We start from the raw sequence: 20,345 nt of genomic DNA on the forward strand, positions 1-20,345 counted from the left end.
GGTGAACCTGGCCTCTCTGCCATCAGGACACAGCACACCTGCCCATCTCTCTCCGCCTCGGCCTCCGCCATCCAGCCCAAGGGCTGCAGCAGCCCCAGCCTGCCCCATCTGTCCCTGCCAGCGACTGGAGTTAGCTCTCAAAGCGCTGTCGCCGCGTCCTCGGAGGCCTCACCCTGCTCTTTTAAACCCCCGGCTCCTCGCCACAGTCAGCTCCCGTGTGCTCTGGCCCCTGACCTTGCCTCTCTCTGGAAGGTTCCAAATCCATTTCCACTGGACCGTGGCCCCTGCTTCTCCCTGGCCAGCCCATCATCCAGGATGGACTCAATCACTCCCCACATACCAACCCGGGACCCCCTCGCAGCCTGGGTCCCCAGGGTTCGCCTGCTCTGGGGTGGCTCTTTTCTGAGGTCACCTTGAGACTCCTTGGACTCTCCTGCAGCTGGAGACCAGCCCCAGGGAGCTGCTGCTTCACCAGCGGCTGCTGGACCCTGGGACCTAGGGAAGGTGCTGAGCGAGCCACGGGGTCCGGGCCTGGTGGGTGACGGCAGGAGCCCGCTCTCAGCTTCCGCATGGCATCCGTCCCACACAGCATGTCCATGGGAGCCTGGCCCGAGCCCTTTGACCATTTTCCCCTCCCTAGAGCTTCGATCTCTGCATTGTAACAGTGTCCCATGACCTGATGGGAAGCAAGAGTGAGGCACGTGAGACTTCCGTACAGTTGCTTGAGCCGCTCTGGGGAGGCCGGTGTGCAGCCGTCACCGCTGCCTCCACGGCTCCTGCTCAGCCTCCGCAGGGGACCTGTGGCACCCCACACACTGGGCACTGGCAGGCTGAGAGTGTCCAGCGGGAGACAGGCCTGCAGCAGGCACCCTCTCCTGGGAGCAGGGGCTGAGAAGAGGCCACTTTTGCGTTGAAGGCTTACTGATTGGAACACCTCTGGACCAGGACTTGCGTGACAGTTCCCGCCAGGGCTCAGCTGTGGGTCTCTGTAAAGCGCTGGTTCTCCTCCTCTGTCAGCTGGTAGCAGGTTAGTGGGAGTCATGAGCTCAGAGCTCCGCTCACACCTGCATGGTGCCCTCCAGCAATGACCCCGAGGCCAGTGTGGCATGACCCTGGGTTCCATTCCCAGCCCTGCAGAAGAACAAAACAAACAGTGAAGACCCGGAGCTGGGCCTGCCGCCCGCCCCTGCGGGGAACACCCAGCGGATGTCCCGGCATCCAGAGCTCTCTCAGTGAGATCTCTTGCAGTCCTGGACTTTGCTCTGAATTCACGATACCAAAAGCCACAATCACACAGTACGAATGAACCGAGCTCATAGCTGACCCCTGCAGCGGGCCTAGCCAGTGCTCACTCCGTGACAGCCTGCTCTGCCCCTTCCTCAGCTCGGCTCTTCCGAGGACGCGTGAGAGGGCGACCCGCCTCAGTTCCCGCTCACCGAGCACAGAGCAGGCCCTGCGGGTCCTCTCCCTCCCCGAATGGGACGGGAGCGTCGTGGCCCTGGGCTTGGGCTTGGTCTGAAGGAGAGAGGTTCTCTGTTCGGGAGTAAGTTTTGTATTTTATTTTTAAAAAGATGGTCCTACATGAAGCATATGAGCTGGGAGGGCGCCTGACTCGACGCCCAGGCCGAGGGCTCGGGTCCCGCCCTCCAGGCCGCACTCGAGTCCCGCCCTCCAGGCCGCACCTTCTCCCGCTAGACCTTCTCTGGAAGTCTTCAGGCTCTGACGTGAGGATCTTCTCCTCTGCTCGAGGGATGTGAATCCTCTGGTCCTCACGGCTTGATTGTCAACCTTCCTGGGTCACGTGAAGAACGGCTTCCAGAGGCCACTGGGCTTGGGCGAGTCTGACCTCAGAATCGTCAGCTGGAGAAAGACACCATTCAGAGCAAGACCTTGAAAGGGACGCTGCCTGCTGTGGGTCGGGGAGGCCGGGTCCTGTGCTGTGTGGGCTTCTGCTGGCCAGTTCCACCTGGCTCTGCCTCTGCACGGTGCCCTCAGCTGGGCTGAGCAGGGGACCCACAGGGGGATGCCCCTCCTGAGACCCGCCCAGGAGCCCCGTGGGTGCGGCAAGGGACCAGGCCCACGGCCGTCTTCCGTGTGTCCTCCTGATCCCTTTGGTCCTACCCCTGCTCCTCAGGCTCTGCACAGAGCCGGAGGCTGAGTTCCAGACCCAGCATTTGCTTTTCCCAAGTGAACTCCGGCACACGCCAGGCGGGCTTGCCTGGTGCCTGCAGGTGAACCTGCTCTGCCTTTCAGTTCCTCCTGGAGGCCCCTCGTGCGTGGTACCACCCGGGCCCTCCTCAGCTGGCTGTGCTGGCGGGGTGTTAAAGCAGCAGGAGGCCCAGGAGCCGTGCACCTGACTCAGCCAGATGGCAGTTTGAATACTGGTGGTGGCTTGTGACTCCCATTTCAAGCAAGTCTTTCCTAGAATGAGAAACGACAAGCCTTCCCTCCAGCTGTGCAGCCCTGGACTTCAGGATCCACATGCACCCAGTGTTCTGACACGCCTGCCCCTAACACCTCACGTGGCCGGGTGCGGCAGCCCACAGACAACCGAAACAGCCCTTTCCTGAAGTGCCGACCCCAAGCCCCCAGCGCAGAGGCGAGGCTGGGTCTGCTGGCCTCACCGGTCCTCCCTTGGAATCCACGTGCTCAACAGAGAGGTTTTCCGGGTGTGGTGGACCTGCTACTCCACCAGGGCTTCCTGGGGCACCTTGGCAGGGGCTCCCCAGGCCCGAGGCTGGAGCCACGCGACCCTCCCACTGCTCTCCAAGCTGTGTCCCCACCTCGGAGGCGACGGCACTCCCTGCTGACGGGTGTGGACCACGCGCACTGTGCCTGCTCTCCCTGATTCTGCTGCCCCCGGGCTGTGGCTGCGCACGGCGAGGGGTAGTTAACAGTAGGCGCCTGTGGTGGGGTCCAGCCTGCTCCGGGCAGCTCCCGGGTGCTGCTGCTGGTGACACAGTCGCTGGCCGCGGTCCACGCTCTGCAGCTGAGACGCACCTGCCCCGGGGCACTTCAGCTTCCCGCCATCCCCTGAGCAGCATCCCCAGCAATTCCTCCTCCCACAGCTGATCTTGGAATACTTCTTTCTAAACCAGGAAACAGAGGACGAACGGACAGGTACGGAGCCACGTTCAGAACCACCCCTGGGGCCGTGGTGTGGCGTGGAGGCAGGGGACCAAGGCAAAGCTGTGCTCCTGTGTCGCTGGAGAACACACAGCCAGAGACACGCTGGTCAGAAATCCCCGGGTCCTCAGCAACAGCACATACCCCGACCCTCTGCTGGCCACCCTCCGCAGGCCTCCTGCTGGCGTCCACACCTCCGACACTCCTTGGTGCTGCCTGCAAGCCGCAGTCTAATGCTGGTACTTGGGGCAGCTCAGCATGTCTTCTCCTCAGGTGAGGGGTCAGGGTCTCCAGCACCACGGTGACCACAGAATTCATGAGGGCCACAGAGACTGTCCACCTCTAGTGTTCTACTGAGACCCCCCCCAATTTGTGCACACTCTGGTCTAGAGTGCACAACAGATACAACTCAGTGGACCCTCAAGACACCTTGAGAAACGCATTCTCTGGCTTCCCTTCTACGAAGTGGGACTCGAGTTTGTGTAGGAGGACGGAGGGGTCTGTGAGACGAAGCAGTCCACCCGACTCCTGCCGGTGTCCGGCCAAGCCCACCCTGCCTCTTCCATTGTGGAGCAAGAAGTCTCCAAGTCGAGCCCAGCACTGTCCTCCAGGCCCCCTCCTGCTCAGCAAAGGCCCTGCGTGTCCCGAAGGTCTGCACGTGACGGTCAGAGTTCACCTCTGCAGCGACGTCCACAGCATCACGTGCAGGGTCCCTGCTCCACCTGTGGGAAGCCACCGTCCCACTGGGGGTCGCTGTCTGGCCAGGGAGTGCAGGAAGTGTGCCGCTGTCTGTGCGCAGTGGACACCTCCCTCGTGCGTGGCGTGGTGCCTTTGCCAGGCCAGCTGGCTCAGGGTGAAAGGCTTGGTCTGACACAGTGACTGTTTCCTGTGACAGTCCCCAGCTGGCTTCTCAGACCCAGAGGCGGCTGGAGATCTTCACTCCAGATGCTCTGCCACCGTGGACTAGGAGACCTGGGAGGGTCTGGGAGGAGGGGTGGGGAGGGGACAGCCTGACGGGCTTCAGACGGCTGACCATGGCGATCTCAAAGGAAAAGAATCCACAGACCTGCAGCCGCATGCTCAGCCAGGCGGCGAGGTCAGCGGGGATGCCAGCCCTGTGCCCTGGCACAGCCGGGGAGCCCACACCCTGGGACCTGGAGCTGTGCCTCATGAGCAGCTGATCCAGGAACGTTCTCTTACACAGGACACAGGCGTGGGCCCTCGAGAGTGCTGGAAGGTGGTGGCCGCTTCCCTCTGGGCCCAGCCCAGGCACCGCCCAGCCGCCTGGGCAGCCCTTGTTGCTCTAGCCAGGGTCCTCAGCACACAGTGGACAGCGTGGCAAGCCACCAGATGAGAAAGGGCAGCTCTCAAAGTCTCCAGTGGGAAGGCAGGACGAAGCCCCGTTCTCCGCCTCGGACACGGAGGCCGCACCTCCCCTGCACTGACTCCCGCCCGGTCTTGTCTAATTCGCTTGGCGCGCCCATGTGCTCCCTAGTTAGAGCATCCACACAGAGGCCCTGGAGTGCCCAGCACGGGGCTGCAGAGTGAGCAAGTCGGTGCCCATGCTACCAATCCCTGGAAGCCCACGGCCTGTGCAGGGCCCGCTCCAGGGGTGCTGTGTGCACCCAGCTTGCGGGCCATGAGCAGCCATCCGAGGCTCCTGGGAAGACAGCGTGCAACTGTCGGACTTTAGGAGGAGAAGAGCTTTCTGGGCCATTACTGCTTCCCACACTGGCAAACTGGACCTCAGGTTGGCTGTCACAGGAGCGCGGGGACGTGGAGCCTCCCATTACACAGGAGCTTGGAGGTGTTTCCTGAGTCGCCCAGAAAGGAGGAAGGCCGGGAAATGCGCAAGAAGTTCCAGATCCCCGGGTTGCTTCCGAGGGGAGTTGTTCTGAGCTCCACAGGCTCCAAGGCACCTTCCTGGGTGCCCATCAGTACCAATTCTGGACACAAATAACTTGCAGAGCTTTCCAGGTTGCTGGTGACTGTCCATCAGATGCTGACGTGGTCCTGCAGGTGTCCAGCCAACAGAGTAGCCCTAGGAGGCTGGCAAGAGGCCGAAGCCCACGGTCATGATGCTGAGCGAAGCTGGGGACGCCAGAGACGTGTCTGCTAGGTGGTGTGGGGGCAGGGCTGGAAAGGCAGGTCCCCTCCAGACCCTGTGCAGGCTGCTGGTGCTGAGCTGGGCCTCATCTGGGCAGGTTCGTTTCCGTGCGATGACGGGGAAGGAAGCTAGATGAGAGTGGAGTGCGTGCTCGGTGGACATGGAGGCTTCACAGTCTGGAGAGCAGCCAGCCAGTGACCTGGAATTTGAAAAAAGGACAACGCCACTCTGAACACCCCTGACTGTCATTTAAATAAGTCGTGCTTTGTGGGAGAAATACCATAGTCCCCCCTTATCCATAGTCTCACTCTAAGTTGCAACTACCTGTGATCAACTTTGATCTGAAAATATGTGGAAATTTTCAGGAATAAACAGTTCAGAAGTTTTGAATCGTATGCCATTTGGATGCATGGTGAGATCTCATGCTGGCTCGAGGAGCTCCGTGTGCACACCTCCCACCCTTCCGTCCCTCTGCAGCCAGCCGCTTGTCAGAACCCTTGTCGCGTTTGGATGACCTCACTTTACGAGGACCCCACAGCCCCAGGGCTGTGATGCTGACGTTTCAGAGATGCACAGAGAAGCTATGGAGGGTTTCTTTTAAGTGAAAAGTGACAGCTACTGACTTAATAAGAAAAAGGATCATATGCTGAGTTTGCTCAGCGCCACAGTGAAGCATCGTTGTTCATCTCTTACTGTGATTTGCAAGTCAAACTTCAGTGCCGGAGTGTGTGCCCCAGATAAGCTTGGCACACTGGCTTGCCCGCTCGCCTGGGTGTCAGGCACCCGCTGGGATCCTGGAGGCATCCGCTGCAGGAAGGGGACACTGTGCAGAAGGAGCTGGGGGGCTGGCGTGGCTGTGGGAAGTCCAGGAGGAGGCTGCAGCCACAGCCAGGGCCACGGGCGGCGTGCTCAGGGCCTGGGCTCCCGCCCCACCCCCAGGTAAGAGGAAGCCCCACGTGGACACCCTTCCATCTTAAAGAACCTCTAGCATCGAGAGCACTCAGGGCCTGCATTGGGCCGCGGGCTCGAGGAAGGAAGCCGGTGTGCCAGCCCGACACTGCTCTGGGGACCGGCGTGATGAGAGGCTCTCCTGTTCCTCTTAGCTTCGTTTCCTTTTCTTTTCTACATGTGCTACTTATGTAACTAAAAGTTGCAGTTTTAAAAGAAGCTGAGCTGTGCCCGACCACAGTGCACACTGTTCAGAAGGCCGCTTTTAAAACTCGGCAGCCCGGTGCCTGTGGGGAGCGTGCCCGCTGGAGCCACTGGCGAGCCTAGTGTCGCTGCAGCTGCCGGGCTGAGTGCCGTGCTGCTCTGCCCTCGCTGCCTGCACCCGTGAAGAGAGGGCTGAGTCACTCTGGTTTTGCTTTTATTGATTAAAACATGTTATTTTACTACAAAGGCCGAGCTTCTCCACAGACTCACGGAGGAGAACGTCTAATCCACAAACCACAAAAGAGGAAGGACTCCCAGGATGCGCAGAGGAAATTGCACCACTTTGTAAGATGAACAGTGTTTCATAAAGATGTTCGTGGGAGACGCAGCCCACAACAGGGCAGGGCTGCAGGCGCTGAGCAGGAGAGGCGCGCGGGGCTCACCTGCAGAACTGTGATCAGCCCATCGCAGACGACGGTTCTCAGGCAGCCGTAACAGCGGCATCTGCCTCCTCCACTGCCCAGCTTGCTGACCAGCAGCTCCGTCTGCACCTCTTGCCACAAGTCCAGGAATTCCCGTGGGCGTGGACGTGATGCCATGCCCCTGGTCGAGGCAAGCGTGGAAGCCCAGCTGGCTGCTGCTTAGAGGGCCTCAGACGGTGTCCATCACCCCTGCTGCAGTGACCGCAGGGTTGGGCTGCAGTGGTAGGGCTGGTCACTGTGGAGTGTCCCCCATGGGCTGAGAGAAGCACTGGCCACGCTGGCGCTGGTGCTGCTCATGGCTGCCGGGACCAGACAGCTTGGCCAGAGCACTCTGTGCCTGTTGTAAGGAATCTGCTCCAGCAGAGCAGGTGACCGCTGCAGACGCGGCCCTGTGGCGCTCTGGGCCAGGGCCTCCCGCCAGCCTCACTAGGTCCTGGGCATGCAAGCATCGCGTGTTCACTGAAGTACCGTGAGGAGCCCACAGAAGCACATGTCTGAAATCCGATTGTCACACGGGAAGGGCCCTGGAACGGTGGGGTCGTGGGCAGACTCACAGGGTCACTTCTGACAGCTCAGGTCCTTGATGCAGGGCCTCTGCTCTGGAGCAGGTGCTTCCGCGTCCCTCCCAGCCCGAGGTGGGCCTCCCAGCAGGGCCTGGCAGGTCCTCCCAGACCAGGGGCTGCACTGCTGAGTGGCTTGCACACCTGATCCCCACAGGGTACAGGAGCTGCTGCAAGGCAGGCTGGCGGGCAGACTGGTCTGCAGAGCGGCTTGGAGGAGATAGGCCTCGGGCTGCCCGGAGACTCCCTCCTGCCCCGCGTCATGTGGGGCGGCAGCTGCCTGTCCTGCCCTGCTCTTCTGCTTCTCTGCCGTTGCCTGTAGAGGGTGCCTGTGGGCAGGGAGGTGCCAGGAGGACCATTCTGGCTCCTCACAGATGGGGCTGATGGGGAGACCTGAACGCTGTGCTGGCCAACAGAGAGCTGGCCACCCTGCAGAAAGGGGCTGTGTGTGGGTGCTGTGCACCTGGGCACACGTGTTCCCAAACCCTGAGACACGTGGCATGTTGAAAACTCACACTCCACTTGTGGGGATGGCTGACCTGTGCCACCCTGCAGCTGGGGTTGAGCCACGGACGCTTTTCATAAGCTCTCCGCCATCTTTGGACTAAAGACATCAATAGGGCAGGTGCTGGCTGTGCTGGCTGCCTGACGTCCTGTGGCAGGGGACAGCCTGAGGCCTGGGTCCTTGGCTGCTGCGGGACATTTGCTCACAGGCAAGGCCAGGAGAAGGAGGGCGGAGAGCCAAGGGCCTGAGGTCCCTGCCACGTTGGCACAGGCCACATAGCCTGGTGTCCCGAAAGCCTCACACCCAGCAGGCTGAGAGAAGCCAAATTAAGAAACCGACATCCATGCACACGCTGAGGCCCGCGCCCCCAGCCCTGGAGCTCAACTGCGTGACGACCCAAGAACCGCGCCCAAGTGCGGATCCAGCATCCGTGTGTTTGCGTGAGTTCACGTGTGTGACAGTGCGCCTTGGCCTGGGGCTGGGCTCAGTGGCCACGCTTGCCTAGCATGTGTGAGGCCCTGGGTTGGAGTCTCAGCACCGCATAAAAATAAGCAGATAACAGTATTGTGTCTCTCTACATCTGAAAGAAACCACCACCACCTCCGCGCCCAAGTCTCCGCCCCAGGCCCAGCCTGTCCGCGGGCGGCGTCACCGGCCCACACTGAGGAAGCCACGCTCCCGTGGAAGGGCAGGCATCGTGTGGATGCGGACTCGCCCGCCCTGGCGTCTCTGGGCATCTCACCACGCGGTGCCGGGTTCCCCTCCCCCGCAGCTCGGTGGGTGGACTGGTTGGCACGTGAGAGTTCTCCAGGCGAGGGCTTCCCGTTCTTCAGGTGCACGATTCCAAGGCCGTTGGCCACGTCCTCCCTGCCAGCAGCTCGTGGTGACCTTGGTGAAGGCCACCCAGGGAGATGGTCTGCAGCCTGGGGGTCGTGGGAGGGCTTGGTCCAGGGCGTCTTCCCGTCCGCGGCCACGTCCTCCCTTCGAACCTGCCACGACTCGCCCACGCTCGTTTCTGAGGCTCCTCGGCCCTGGGGCCCTGTCCTCCTCGGTGGTCTCCAAGCACCAGCGGCACCGCTGCCACCCTGCTCAGGAGCCTCCCGTGGCACTGCTGTCCAGGCCCCACGGTCTCCGCAGATGTGCAGACCCCTGGCCTCAGCCACACCCAGCCAGACCCTCGGGTCCTGGCCTGTCCGCCCTGCCCGAGAGCAGCTCTCTCCCCCACGGCAGCCCGCCTGCTGCCAGCCCCGCAGCCCCAGGTCGGGCTGGTAGATGTGATTCCCCACCAGCTCTGGCTCGCTGCTTGAATGTGGTCCAGGGCGGGTCTGTCTGTCCTGCCCGGCCCTTCACACTAGCCCCAGAGCGGGCGGCATGACTGAGGAGCCCTCCGGGTCCCCGCGTGGCCTTGAAATCACGGGGAGAGAGCGCTGTGTTCCTGCGCTGGGCAGGACCACCGGCGGAGCATGCCCAGCCCCTGTGTCCTTCCTGACTCTCTGCTTCCCTTCCAGGCCTACATGGAGGACCACCTGAAGAACAAGAACCGGCTGGAGAAGGAGTGGGAGGCGCTCTGTGCCTACCAGGCGGAGCCCAGCAGCTCCCTGGTGGCCCAGAGGGAGGAGAACCTGCCCAAGAACCGCTCGCTGGCGGTGCTGACCTGTACGTACCCAGCCCGGGAGTCCCGGCAGGGCCAGCTCGGGTCCCACACAGGCGGGCTGTTCCCTCCCACAGCACATCTGACCCCACCCCGTGGTCTGCCCGCCCCTCCCCTTACCACCTGCAGACCTGCCCCTCGGAGGACCAGTGCCCTCTGCCCTGCAGCCGTCCACAGCCCGGCGGCTCAGGCCTGGTCCAGGGCCACTCCCATTGGACCGCATGGCAGAGGCCTAGGTGTGGGTCGGGGCACACAGCCCAGGAGGACAGCTGCCACACTGTGGCGTGGACGCAGGCCTGCCCCTGCCCCCGAGTCTGCTCTGCAGCTGCAGCTGGCCCGGCACCTGGACTCCCGGTCATGGCCAGCACTGCCCCGTTGGCCTCGCAGCTGCTGCAGACGTCCCTGAGCACCCTCCCTCTGCCAGGATCTAGAGACCTAAGGGCAGGCGTGGAGGAGGAGGCCGCTCACGGCCCACACGCGGATGCGTAGGGCGGGCTCACAGGTGCCCGGGGGCGGGCAGCCTGGGTGTGTGCGTCCCCCTGCACCCCCCCAACCCAGGTCCACAGGCCCAGGGGGATTTGGGCTCGATTTGCTCTTGAACCCCCCTCGGGAGGAGAGGGCGGCTCGGAGGCCACGTTCCAGAGGGGGATGTGCTCCGGGTTGGCTGGGGAGCTGTGTGAGAGCTGCCCTGACGCCTCGGCAACCTCGGGCGAGAGCTCCTCCTCCGTGGCCACAGGTTGGAGTGGGCAGAGCTGGACTCAGGGCAGGGGCCCGGCGACGCCTCCTTCAGCGCCTCCCTTCCCAGCAGAGCCAGGGCCCTTCAGGCCAGGGACCACCCGCCCCCACCCCTCCACAGCTTTGCGCTCTGTGCTTGTCTTGAGGGGCAGCTGGACCTGCGACCAGCCCTGGACCAGGTCCTCTGATGCCGGTGGTCTGCCTGCTCCCCACAGCGGTGCCACCTCCCACTCTGCGTCTGCTCGTGTGTCGTCTCCCTTTCTGTGACTTTCTTGGGGTTCGCTCGCCGCCCTGTGAGGGGTCTCGGCCTCCAGTGCCTCCTGCCCATGTGCAGCACGGAGTGAGGGGTCCCGTTCGGGTTCCACCCCAGAGCACGCTGGGCACCTCCCCCGTGTCAGGTGGGGAGGGCCCCGGTTCCTGTGCCAGAGCCCGGGGGGACGCCCTGGGAGGCAGCTCCCTCCTGGGCTGCACCCTCACCGGGGGCCGAGAGTTCGCATTGGCGCTGGGCACCTCTCCTCGGACTCGCTCTCCACGGTGCTCATTTCGGGTTGCATTCACCAGAACTGGGGTCTTTCCTGTAAGAACCATTGGGGGCCCAGGAGCCCAGCTGCCACCTCCCCGCTCCCGGTGCCTGTCGTGGACGGAGCCGTGCTGCTCTCTGCTAGACGGAACCTGGTTCGAGATCGAGGTTCTGCCCCGACACCTGTCCCTCCCTCCCTCCGCCCTGCCCCTGCTCTCGCCATCTGCTCATCTTACACGTGTTTCACACCTTCAAGTCGCTAGACAGACAGCCTCGACGGGACAGATGTGGCCCTGCTGCCCATCCTGCCTCCATACTGGCCGAATCCGGCAGCAGGCCCCTTGCTGGTGTGGAGTCGGCTGTGCCCACCAGGCCCTAAGAATGCTGGCAGGTGCCCGAAGCCGCACCTGCCCCCACGTCCTCCTGCAACCCGTGTGCTCTGGGCCGTCTGTACTGCACCTGCGGAGCTGCAGCTGGAGCTGCGCCTTCTGCCCCAGGGCAGAGGTCCCTGAAGTGGCATGTGCCCTCCCTGGAGGCTCAGTGCCTGTGACAGCCCAGTGCAGCCTTAGCCCCGCTGCTCCTGAGGGGTCTCCCTCCAGCCTGGCAGGGCTGCCCGCACTCCTGTTAGGCATTCTGAAGCTCGCAGGTGGAGGCCCCGCTGCAGCTCGCCCCCCGCGCACCTGGCTCTCCCCACCGGCACGGCCGTGCCCCACGACACATGTGAGTTTGGTCTGGGATGAACTGTTCCAAGTTCCACGCATCACGACACCAAAGTTCCTCAGCTGCGTCTCTGAGGGCGGGCAGTCTCCTACGTGGGGGGCCTAGCACTCCCACAGTCCCTGAAACCTAGGGACGTCCCCCATCTGGGCTCTGGGACAGCGTGTGGCCCTGCAGTCCTGGAGGTCCAGCTGGAGGGTGTGCAGGGCCAGGGCTCCCTCCTGGGCTTGAGGCTGGAGTCTGCCTGGGTCTGAATCTCTCAGGACGGCCCCGTGGCCACTTCCCTCGACCTCTCCAAAAGGCCTATCTCCAGACGCCTCGGGTCTGCGGGCCTGGAGTCAGGACATCAGAGGAGGCTCGCCACATCCCCCCACAGTCCTGCAGTCCCTGATGTGTGACTTGCTTTGTGTCCAGGCAGGAGTGATCAAGGCTCCACAGCTGCCCCTGGGTATTGTGTCCCTTGGTCTTTTGATTCTAAATAGCACTGCTTTTCCTTGAAGTGACTTTTCCTTGATAAAGGGACTCTCCTCACCCAGCCCTCTCCGTCCACAGCCCGCTCACCCTCGTCAAGCTGGGCGATGTGTCCTCAGCCTGCAGGGTCTGGACGTGGCATCTTGGTGGGGGCTCAGCAGGACAAGGAATGACTGCCAGAGACTCAGGGCTTCCTAGCAAACGCTGGCTGCAACTGGGACTTCCACTGCCTGTCCCAGACACGGGCTGGGACTCCACGAACCTGTTGGGGCCCAAGTCAGCCGTTGACAGCAGGTGCCTCCTGGAGAGCTGGACAGCAGGGTGGGCGTGGCTGGGCACCTCCGGGGTCAGCTCCCCTGGGCTCTGCTCTGTCCAAGGCCAGACTCAGGCCCTCCTCCCCAGAGGCAGGGTCAGTGCAGGCAGGTCCCTCCAGTGGGAGCTGGGTGTGCTTCAGCTACACCAGTGCCCCCAGCCCAGCAGGGCTCCTTGTGGGTTGCTTTCTGAGAGCTGCAGGGGACCCTGTTTGGCTATTTAATAAGTGCATGCAAGGCCAAGGCCTCTGCACCACTCTGGCCCCCGTCAGGTTGGCATGGGGACTGGACAGGCTCATCTTCATTTGGCAGCTTCCCTGCAGGCACTGGAGGGGCAGGTCCCGGGTGCGACCTTCCTGGTGTGGGGTGTGCGACCCCAACACCCAGCCTAGGGCCTTGGCCAGCTGTGGTGTCACGTCCCCACTCAGCAGTCCCTGGAACTCAGCCCATCTGTGTTGGTGTTTGGTGATCCTCACGGTTGACACTAAACATTTCCCGGAGGCGTTTCAAGCAGAAGGCCCGCTTGCTGAAGAGGAGTCGGGTGTGCAGGGAGGTACGGGTGAGCCTGGTCTCCACGCAGGACGCGCCTGCTGGGGCGGCTGTCGATGACCGCCCTGTGGTTTGTCTTAAGCTCCAGATCTGCAGACACACCTGCTTAGCGTCTCGGTCTTGAAACAAACATGGCATCGTAACGTGTTCCTTTGCCCCACCTACAACAAGTCGGAGCGAACGTTCCCATGTATGCGTGGCTGGAATCCTTAGGCCCAGCACTGACAGCAGGTGTGTGCTGGCGGGCCATCTCGGGCCGCATCTCCACAGCGTATCAGACCATCACGGACCCGTGAAATTGGAGAGGGAGCCGTGGTCCCGGATGCTGAGGTCCGCCATCTCCACTGACGACTCAGCCGAGACCCTCCAGGAGCCGCTGCCAGCCCATCACAGAGGTCTCCCCACTGCCAGGACCACACCATCAGAGGAAGGCGTGGCGCCAGCAGCATAAATGGCGCTATCTGAATCTGAACAGAATGTTGAGGGGCTGCAGAGCCCAGGAGGATGCACAGCTGACCACTTGGTCAAAGAAAGCCCACTGCCGAGTGCCAGCCCGGCCGGGAGCTCTGCAGAGGTTGTGCTTCCAGCAGCAGCACCCAGGAGGGTATCCCCCAGGGAGCTGGGCGTGGGAAGCACCACCTTAGAGGCCTGCTGCAAGGAGGCCTTCCACATAAGAGGGCCCGGGCAGGACAAGGACGGCCACATCCTGAGTCCATTAGAGGCAGAGCCCCAGGAGCCTTCTCAGTACTCTGCGAGGTCACTCCTGCGCTGTGCCCAGGTAATGTGAGTCACGGTGCGCTGGGCACACGTCCTACAGACCCGACAGACTCGTTTGGGCTGCGTGTCCCAGCGCCACGCTGTGTCCAGCAGGGGCCCTTGCCTCGGCGGTCCCCAGGGGACTGTGTCCTACCTTTAGGAAGACAGAGCTGATGCTTTGGAATATTGAACGCTTTGCCCCAATGTCACCTGGTGAGCAAGGGGCAGGGCCAGAGCTCACACCCGGAGTTCTGCCGATGTCACCAAGGACCTCTTTAGGTCTTCCTGGGCCTTGCTTTCTCCAACGTGGAAAGGGAAACGTGTCCCCATGTCATCCATGGCAAGGAGTTCCAGTGCACAGAGGACACGTAGGCAGCTGCTTGTGTGGAAGTACAGAACCCGGGACATTGGTGCTGGCCTTGAAGAAGCACGGAGGCCAACGTGCCTCAGGAGGGGAGGCTCCGAGGCCCCCCATGAGACCTACGCCATGGGTCCTGGAGAGGGCACCCCAGCAGGCACAGGCCAGGTGCGGAGCAGTGAAGCACACCCCCCGTGCTCCTGGCTCCTGGGATCCTGGAGGAGCGTTGAGCTTGCCCACTCGGCCAGACGCCTCAGCTTGCTGTGAGTCCAGAGCTGACCCTGTCTTTGCTCTTCACTTGCTCAAGGGGACGCTGCTTGGGGAACAGGAAGGAGTGGGCGTGAGCGAGCCAGGCGCAGCTGAGGCCTGCGGGCTCCTCTCCCACCTGTGATCGACCTCCCGCTGCTTCTGACGGTGCCGCCTTACTAGACCTGGAGGCCCATCCTGGGATGCTCAGAACTCAAGGTCGCCATGTCCTTGACCTCCATGGCACCTCTTAAAACATGAACCGGGAAAGTGAGTCACAGATGATGCAGAATTGCCCGCCAGATGAAGCCTGGCTGCACGAGCCATCGCTTTGCTCCCCACACAAACCCCCATTGTCTGTGCTCTGGCCAGCGTGGCCCTGGCCCTTCCAGGATGACTCTGTGTGTTTCCAACAGAGGCCCAAAGTAGCCCAACACTTAAACAAGGTCACCTCAAGTGGCTTTAAAAGCAACATATTGAACAAAACCACACACACCGTGGGGGTGGGGGCTCAGAAGCTTCCACAGACCTGCCCCAGCCCGCACTCTGGAAGGACAGTGGGGGGTCCCAGCCACTGTCTGTCCACAGCCGGGGTGTGGCTTCTGTGCAGGGTCTCCATCTCACAGGGCCTCCCTGGCTTAGGAATCGCCCCTCAATGTCCTCATGAGAAGCTCCGGCACTCACCAGCTATGCCAGCAGAAGCAGCGCATGCTGTCTCCGTGACTCACAGGCCAGGCGTGCTGTCCCTCTGGGAGAGGCACCACAGGGCAGTGGCCGAGCCTCTCTGGTCCTGTGTGGGGCCTGAGCATTCGCCACATGCCATGCACCAGACCTCTGAGTGCCGCCAGGAAATGGAAGCTGTGGTTTTTCTTCCTTGTCCCCAGTCCCTTCGACCTGCTCCCAGCAGCCAGCAGCGCAGGGACCTGAAATTGGCTGTTAAAAATATTGACAGTGAGGCCTGGGAACCCCAGAACCCCCTGGAAACAGGAGAAGCCACGCTCTTCACTCCAGAGCTCTGTGTAGGCTGCGACGGCCGGTGCACCCCCTGGGCAGAGTGAGCACCGGCTGGGGTCTTTGCGGGGCCAGCGTGGCCCTGGGCTTCTGGAAGCTTGTGTGGGGCAGTGTCGCAGTGTTAGACGTCAGAGCCGACCAACTTCATTTCTGTTTCCTGACACGACCGATTTTCACCCTCTCGGGAATAAATTTGTGCAGAAAGAGCCCTGGGGCCCGCGGGACCAGAGCAGGAGTCACGGGCCCCAGCACCCTAACAGAACAGCCCCCGGCTCGGCGGGCCCTTCCTGTCAGACCTGCCCCTCACGCTCCGCAATGTGGGCACACATGCGCCGTGTACATACATGTCTTGTGACATCTTGAAGTGTTCCGTCCCCTGGAAAGGTGCCGTTGGCATGTCACAGCCAACGGGAGGCTCTGGCCCCCTGGGCCCCCGTCCCCAGCAGGTGCACTGCCGAGTTCAGCCCCTCCTGAGACGTGCCCTTCCCAAGCCCTAGAATCTGCTGGTTCTTAAGAAGTGGGGTAAATTCGTCTCCAAGAGAAAAGAACAGGTGACAGCAGTCTGCAGGCCCTGCAGGGCCTCCTCCTGCCGCAAGTGGCAAGACAGGGCGGGGCAGGGGAAGCAAGCCCATCTGAGCAGGGCTCCCCGCGGGGGACCCCGTGTCCAGGGACGCTCTGTGTCCCCTGGAGACTCACGCCGGCGGGAGCCAAGCCGCTGGCCGTGGCCTCCGGCAGACCCCTGGTGTAGGAAGCGGGAGCTTTTGAGGTCCCCACCCTGGGGCCTCGCCGGGTGGGCGTCGGCACCCCCATCCGCTCCCGAGACTTCCCTGGGGTCACACTGGGAAGTTCCTGGAGCCGAGGCAGAAAGGGCGGCTCCCAGGAGCCCACGGCGTGGCTGCCGGCGGGTCTCAGGCCGGGCGAGGCGTTCTGCCCTTCGTGTCCGGGCCCCGCTGCGCGGCTCTCCCGTTGCCTCTTTATCTGCGTTTCCTCTGGCTCTTACTCTCCTTTGGAGACTAGATCCCAGTAACCTCTGGGATTCAGCCACTTACCAAGCAGGAGACCTTGTGTTTGGATGGTGGCCTGGTGGTTGGTCTCGTGTCCGTCTATCCAGGTGTGCCGTCGTCTGCCTGTCACCTGAAGGCAGAGGCCCCGAGGCCTAGAGGCCGCCTTGCACGTGAGGGTAGTGGACAGCCCTGGGGTCCCTGATTCTGCCGGCCGGGGTCAGCCGCTTCCCCACACACCATTTCTATGCCCCTGTGCCACAGGGTCATCCGGGGAGGCAGAAAGGAAAGACTCACCCCGAGGGACCCTCAAGGCTCATGCGGAGCAGGGGCGGGCGCCGGGGTGGTGTGGGCCTGGGCGGCTCCCCCACTCCACCGGATGAAGCACTGGGCCAGCTCCTAACCACGGCTCCTGGGTTGCTTGCAGATGACCACTCCAGGATCCTGCTGAAACTGGAGAACAGCCACAGCAACTCGGACTACATCAACGCCAGCCCCATTGTAAGTACGCCTTCCTCGGGTGGCACGACGGTGCGGCATCGAGAGGGCCGTGAGCCAGCGACGAGCTGGACTCTGGCTTCCCTGGGGCTCAGGTTGCCTGCCAGTCGAGCCCAGTGATGGTGGGCAGGAGTGAGGGACCAGGCCATGGAGGGCTGTCGTCAGCATGGACTGGGACAGCTGTTGCCCGGTCCCCTCCCGACATCTGTCCTTGATTTCAGTCTAAGGGAAACATCAGGAATCTCTCTGAAATCCCAGGTTTGCAGCCACCAAACAGGGGCTGCCGAGCACAGTGTGTCCTCGAGAGGTCAGCGATACCCAGGGCGCAGTGTGCCGGCCCACCCTAGGGCCGCAAATGCATCTGAGTCCTAGGCCCTCGTGGCCTTGGGTAGAAAGCCCCTTGAGAACATGGCCCAGCTGACGGCGCACTGTGGTGTCCCTGGCTGCGTCCTCACGGCCACCAGCTGCCCCTGAGCACCACCGTGGGGAAGTGGAGATGCCACCATGTGGCCATCGCACCGTGTCCTGACTCTCACACCCACGCAGCACGCAAACTCAGCTTCCAAAAGTGACCCGAGGAGCGGCCGGTCCAGGTGCTCCACCTGCGCCGCCCGGGCCCAGGCCTGGTGCAGGCGACGGTGAGGGGCACAGTGGACTCTGACTCAGAGATCGGGTCTGCCCGTCCAGGGCCTCTCGTCCGGAGCTGTCCCCTGGTCTTCTCAACGAGACTGATGCTGAGTCTCAAGCCCATGCCCCACGGGCCAGCTGGCTCTGGTCTCCCGAGCAGCCAGGGCGTAAGTGCCGGGATCCCGTTGCTGTGCCACGGTGGCACTGACGGTCACTCACGCCCAGGAGAAAGAAAAGCCGAGCTCTGCCTCTCGTCCTTCTTCCCTGCTGTCCCAGTCAGCTTTTGGCTGCTGCGACTAACAGGCCTGACCAGCAATTACAGAGGAGGAAGTTTACCAAGGGCTCGCGGTTTCAGAGGTCTGGTCCATAGAAGGCCGGCTCCATGCCTCAGGCTCAGGTGAGGCAGAGCATCATGGCAGGAGAGCGTGGCAGAGGTGATGGGAGCTGGCGGAGCAGCTCACGTGGTGACCGGGAAGCAGAGCTGGGCAGGAGAGGGAGAGGGCGTCCACTGGCCAGATGCAGAATGTCTACCCCAAAGCCAGGCCCCAGCTCCCACCTCCTGCAGTCACACCTGCCCCTTCGGTTCGTCCTTGGGGGTTCATTCACTGGTGGGCTTAGGACTCTCACAACCCAGCCGTTTCTCCTGGGAACCTTCCTGCATTCTCACGTGAGCTTTTGGAGACTCCTCACATCCAGCCATAACACCTGGCATGACCCAAACAGCAGGGCCAGGATGAGAGGCACAGCCAGGGACCAGGGTCAGAAGGTGACCTCGGGGACAGAGGGATTTGGGCAACGCTTGGGTTTTTCCTTGGCTTCAAACCAAAATTCTCTTTTTCAAAGTTGGGTGTAAGGGTAGACTAGAAGAAATCCAGGCTACCTCTTCTCTCTGAAGTACCTGGAGGCACAGGGATGACCTTCCCAGCAGCCTCGAGTGACAAGCTGTGAGGACGACCCTGGCAGAGCCGGGGAACCAGGAGGATCACACCTGCCATGCTGGCACTCAGTCCTCAGCTCACGCCGACCCCAGCCGCTCCCAAGTCAGTCAGCATTTAGACTGAGGTCCTGCCCGGAAGGACACGGGAGGCAGTGAGAGCCGCAGCTGCACGTGGGTCAGACTGAGGGTGCCACCCACACGGCCACACAGGCAGAGCACACGGGCTCGTGACCAGGACGAGCCGGAGGCGCCCACTGACGCCGAGCAGCCTCGTCCTTCACTCCCGTTGGGAAAGGAGGAAGGTTGCCTGGGGGTTGATTGGGATGGGCCTGACCAGGCTGGGTGAGCAGCTGCCCAGGAAGCGCGGCAGGACAGACACCCCGAGCGTCCCGAGGAAGGGGCCAGGCCTGGCTCAGAAAGTCCTCTGCCAATGCCTGTGTGCAAGGGGGGCGTGCCCTCCATGTTCACTTTAAACATCGAGGCCTGAGGACAGCATGGAAACGGCTCCATCAGCCTTCCTCCCACCAGCCTGTGGTCAGGATACCCCCTGCCCACTCAGCCTGCGGAAGGGCCAGGGCCTGGCTCGGTGGAGCACCCTGGCTCAGTCCCTGCACCATATAAGAGGAAGGAACAACGGAGGAAGAAGGGATCCGGTGAAAGCCACGCAGACCTTAGGAATGCAGTGCACACTCGCTCGGAAAGATCCCTCCCCACGTTGGCCGAGTCTTCTGAAGACACTGGGTGCAGGTGGAGCAGGCCAGGTGGGGCCCGGGGCATCTGCTTGAGCCCCTGGCCTGTGCCCCTTGCTCCCCGTGAGCTCTTGGGGCTCAGGACCTGGGTCTACTCCTAAAAGCAGTTGCCTGGGAGGCGGGGAGGTTCCTGCTGGGTGTTCAAGCAGGCTAGGCCGGCGAGGGGAGAAGCCACCCGACACTCAAGGCAAGAACCTCGCACACCACCAGCTTGTTTCCAGGCTTTAGGGGGACGCCTTGCTGTGTCCCATTTCATGTGACATCTTTCCAAGAAGCAGTCCACCAGAGGACAGTGGACTCAAACAGTTGGCCTTTCTCTTTCTGGGGGAAAACACAGTACAAGCAGAATCACACATCATTGTGCCTGGGTCCTGCTGCCTTCTGACCACCGGTCCTCGTGGGTCACTTAAATGGGTCACAGGGGGCTGTGTGTGACCCTGGCCTCTCCTGCGTGCTCGTCCCCACAGCAGCACTTCAGTGCCCAGACTCTCAGCACCACTGCAAGCACGCAGACAGGTCCCTCCAAGAGGCTCCAGGACGGGCAGGTGTGTCTCGGGGTTGCCATGGAGACACACGTGTAGACCGTGTGCATGTGTGCATGTGGGACCCGGGGCTGAAGAGCACTTGGAGGTCATTCTGTCCAACTTCCCCACTCCCCACCACCCACCTGATAGATGCAGAGACTGAGGGCCACAGGCATGAACAGACTTCCCAGGGTCACAGTTGGTGTGAGGAATGTGACACAATTCAGGTAAAAATATATTACAGACGGAAGACAGGAGGAGCAGGGTGAGGAGCAGGCTAAGCGCACAGGTTGGAGGGGGCCGGAGCAGGCCTGTGCTGTGCCCAGGACAGTAGAGAGGCAGGACACAGGTCAGAGGTGGCCGGAGAGGGCCTGAGTTGTGCCCAGGACAGTGGGGAGGCAGGAAGCAGGGACAGTGGACAGGACGCAGGTCAGAGGTGGCTGGAACAGGTCCGTGCTGTGCCCAGGGCAGTGGAGAGGCAAGACACAGGTCTGAGGTGGCTGGAGCAGGCCTGAGCTGTGCCCAGGCAGCGTGGCCCTGGCCTCACGGAGGCCTCACTGTGGAGCAGCCACAGGCAGGTCCTGGTGGCATCGGCAGGTGCACCTCCCCACGCAACCTCGTGCCAGGGCCCTTCCGGGAGCAACTCCGCAGCCAGGCCGGGAGATGTGAGACCCTGCTTGCCACCCAGCCACAGCTGCTTCCCGAGTCCCTGGATTCCTCGTCCGGCACTGGAGCAGATGGGCTTGGGGAGT

General features: G+C 62.5%; 1 protein-coding gene across 4 annotated transcripts in view; it reads left to right on the forward strand.

The window, feature by feature from the left end:
- The window catches only part of Ptprn2 (protein tyrosine phosphatase receptor type N2), a 743,280-nt gene that overhangs the window by 680,453 nt on the left and 42,482 nt on the right, over window positions 1-20,345 (forward strand). For all 4 annotated transcript variants that reach the window (XM_047562250.1, XM_047562251.1, XM_047562253.1 and 1 more), the window contains 2 exons: window positions 9,441-9,588; window positions 16,686-16,759. In XM_047562250.1, the coding sequence (XP_047418206.1) occupies window positions 9,441-9,588; window positions 16,686-16,759 (222 nt within the window). The remainder of the gene's footprint in view (window positions 1-9,440; window positions 9,589-16,685; window positions 16,760-20,345) is intronic.

The sequence above is a fragment of the Sciurus carolinensis genome, chromosome 8 (genome assembly GCF_902686445.1).
Source record: "Sciurus carolinensis chromosome 8, mSciCar1.2, whole genome shotgun sequence".
Lineage (NCBI taxonomy): Eukaryota > Metazoa > Chordata > Mammalia > Rodentia > Sciuridae > Sciurus > Sciurus carolinensis.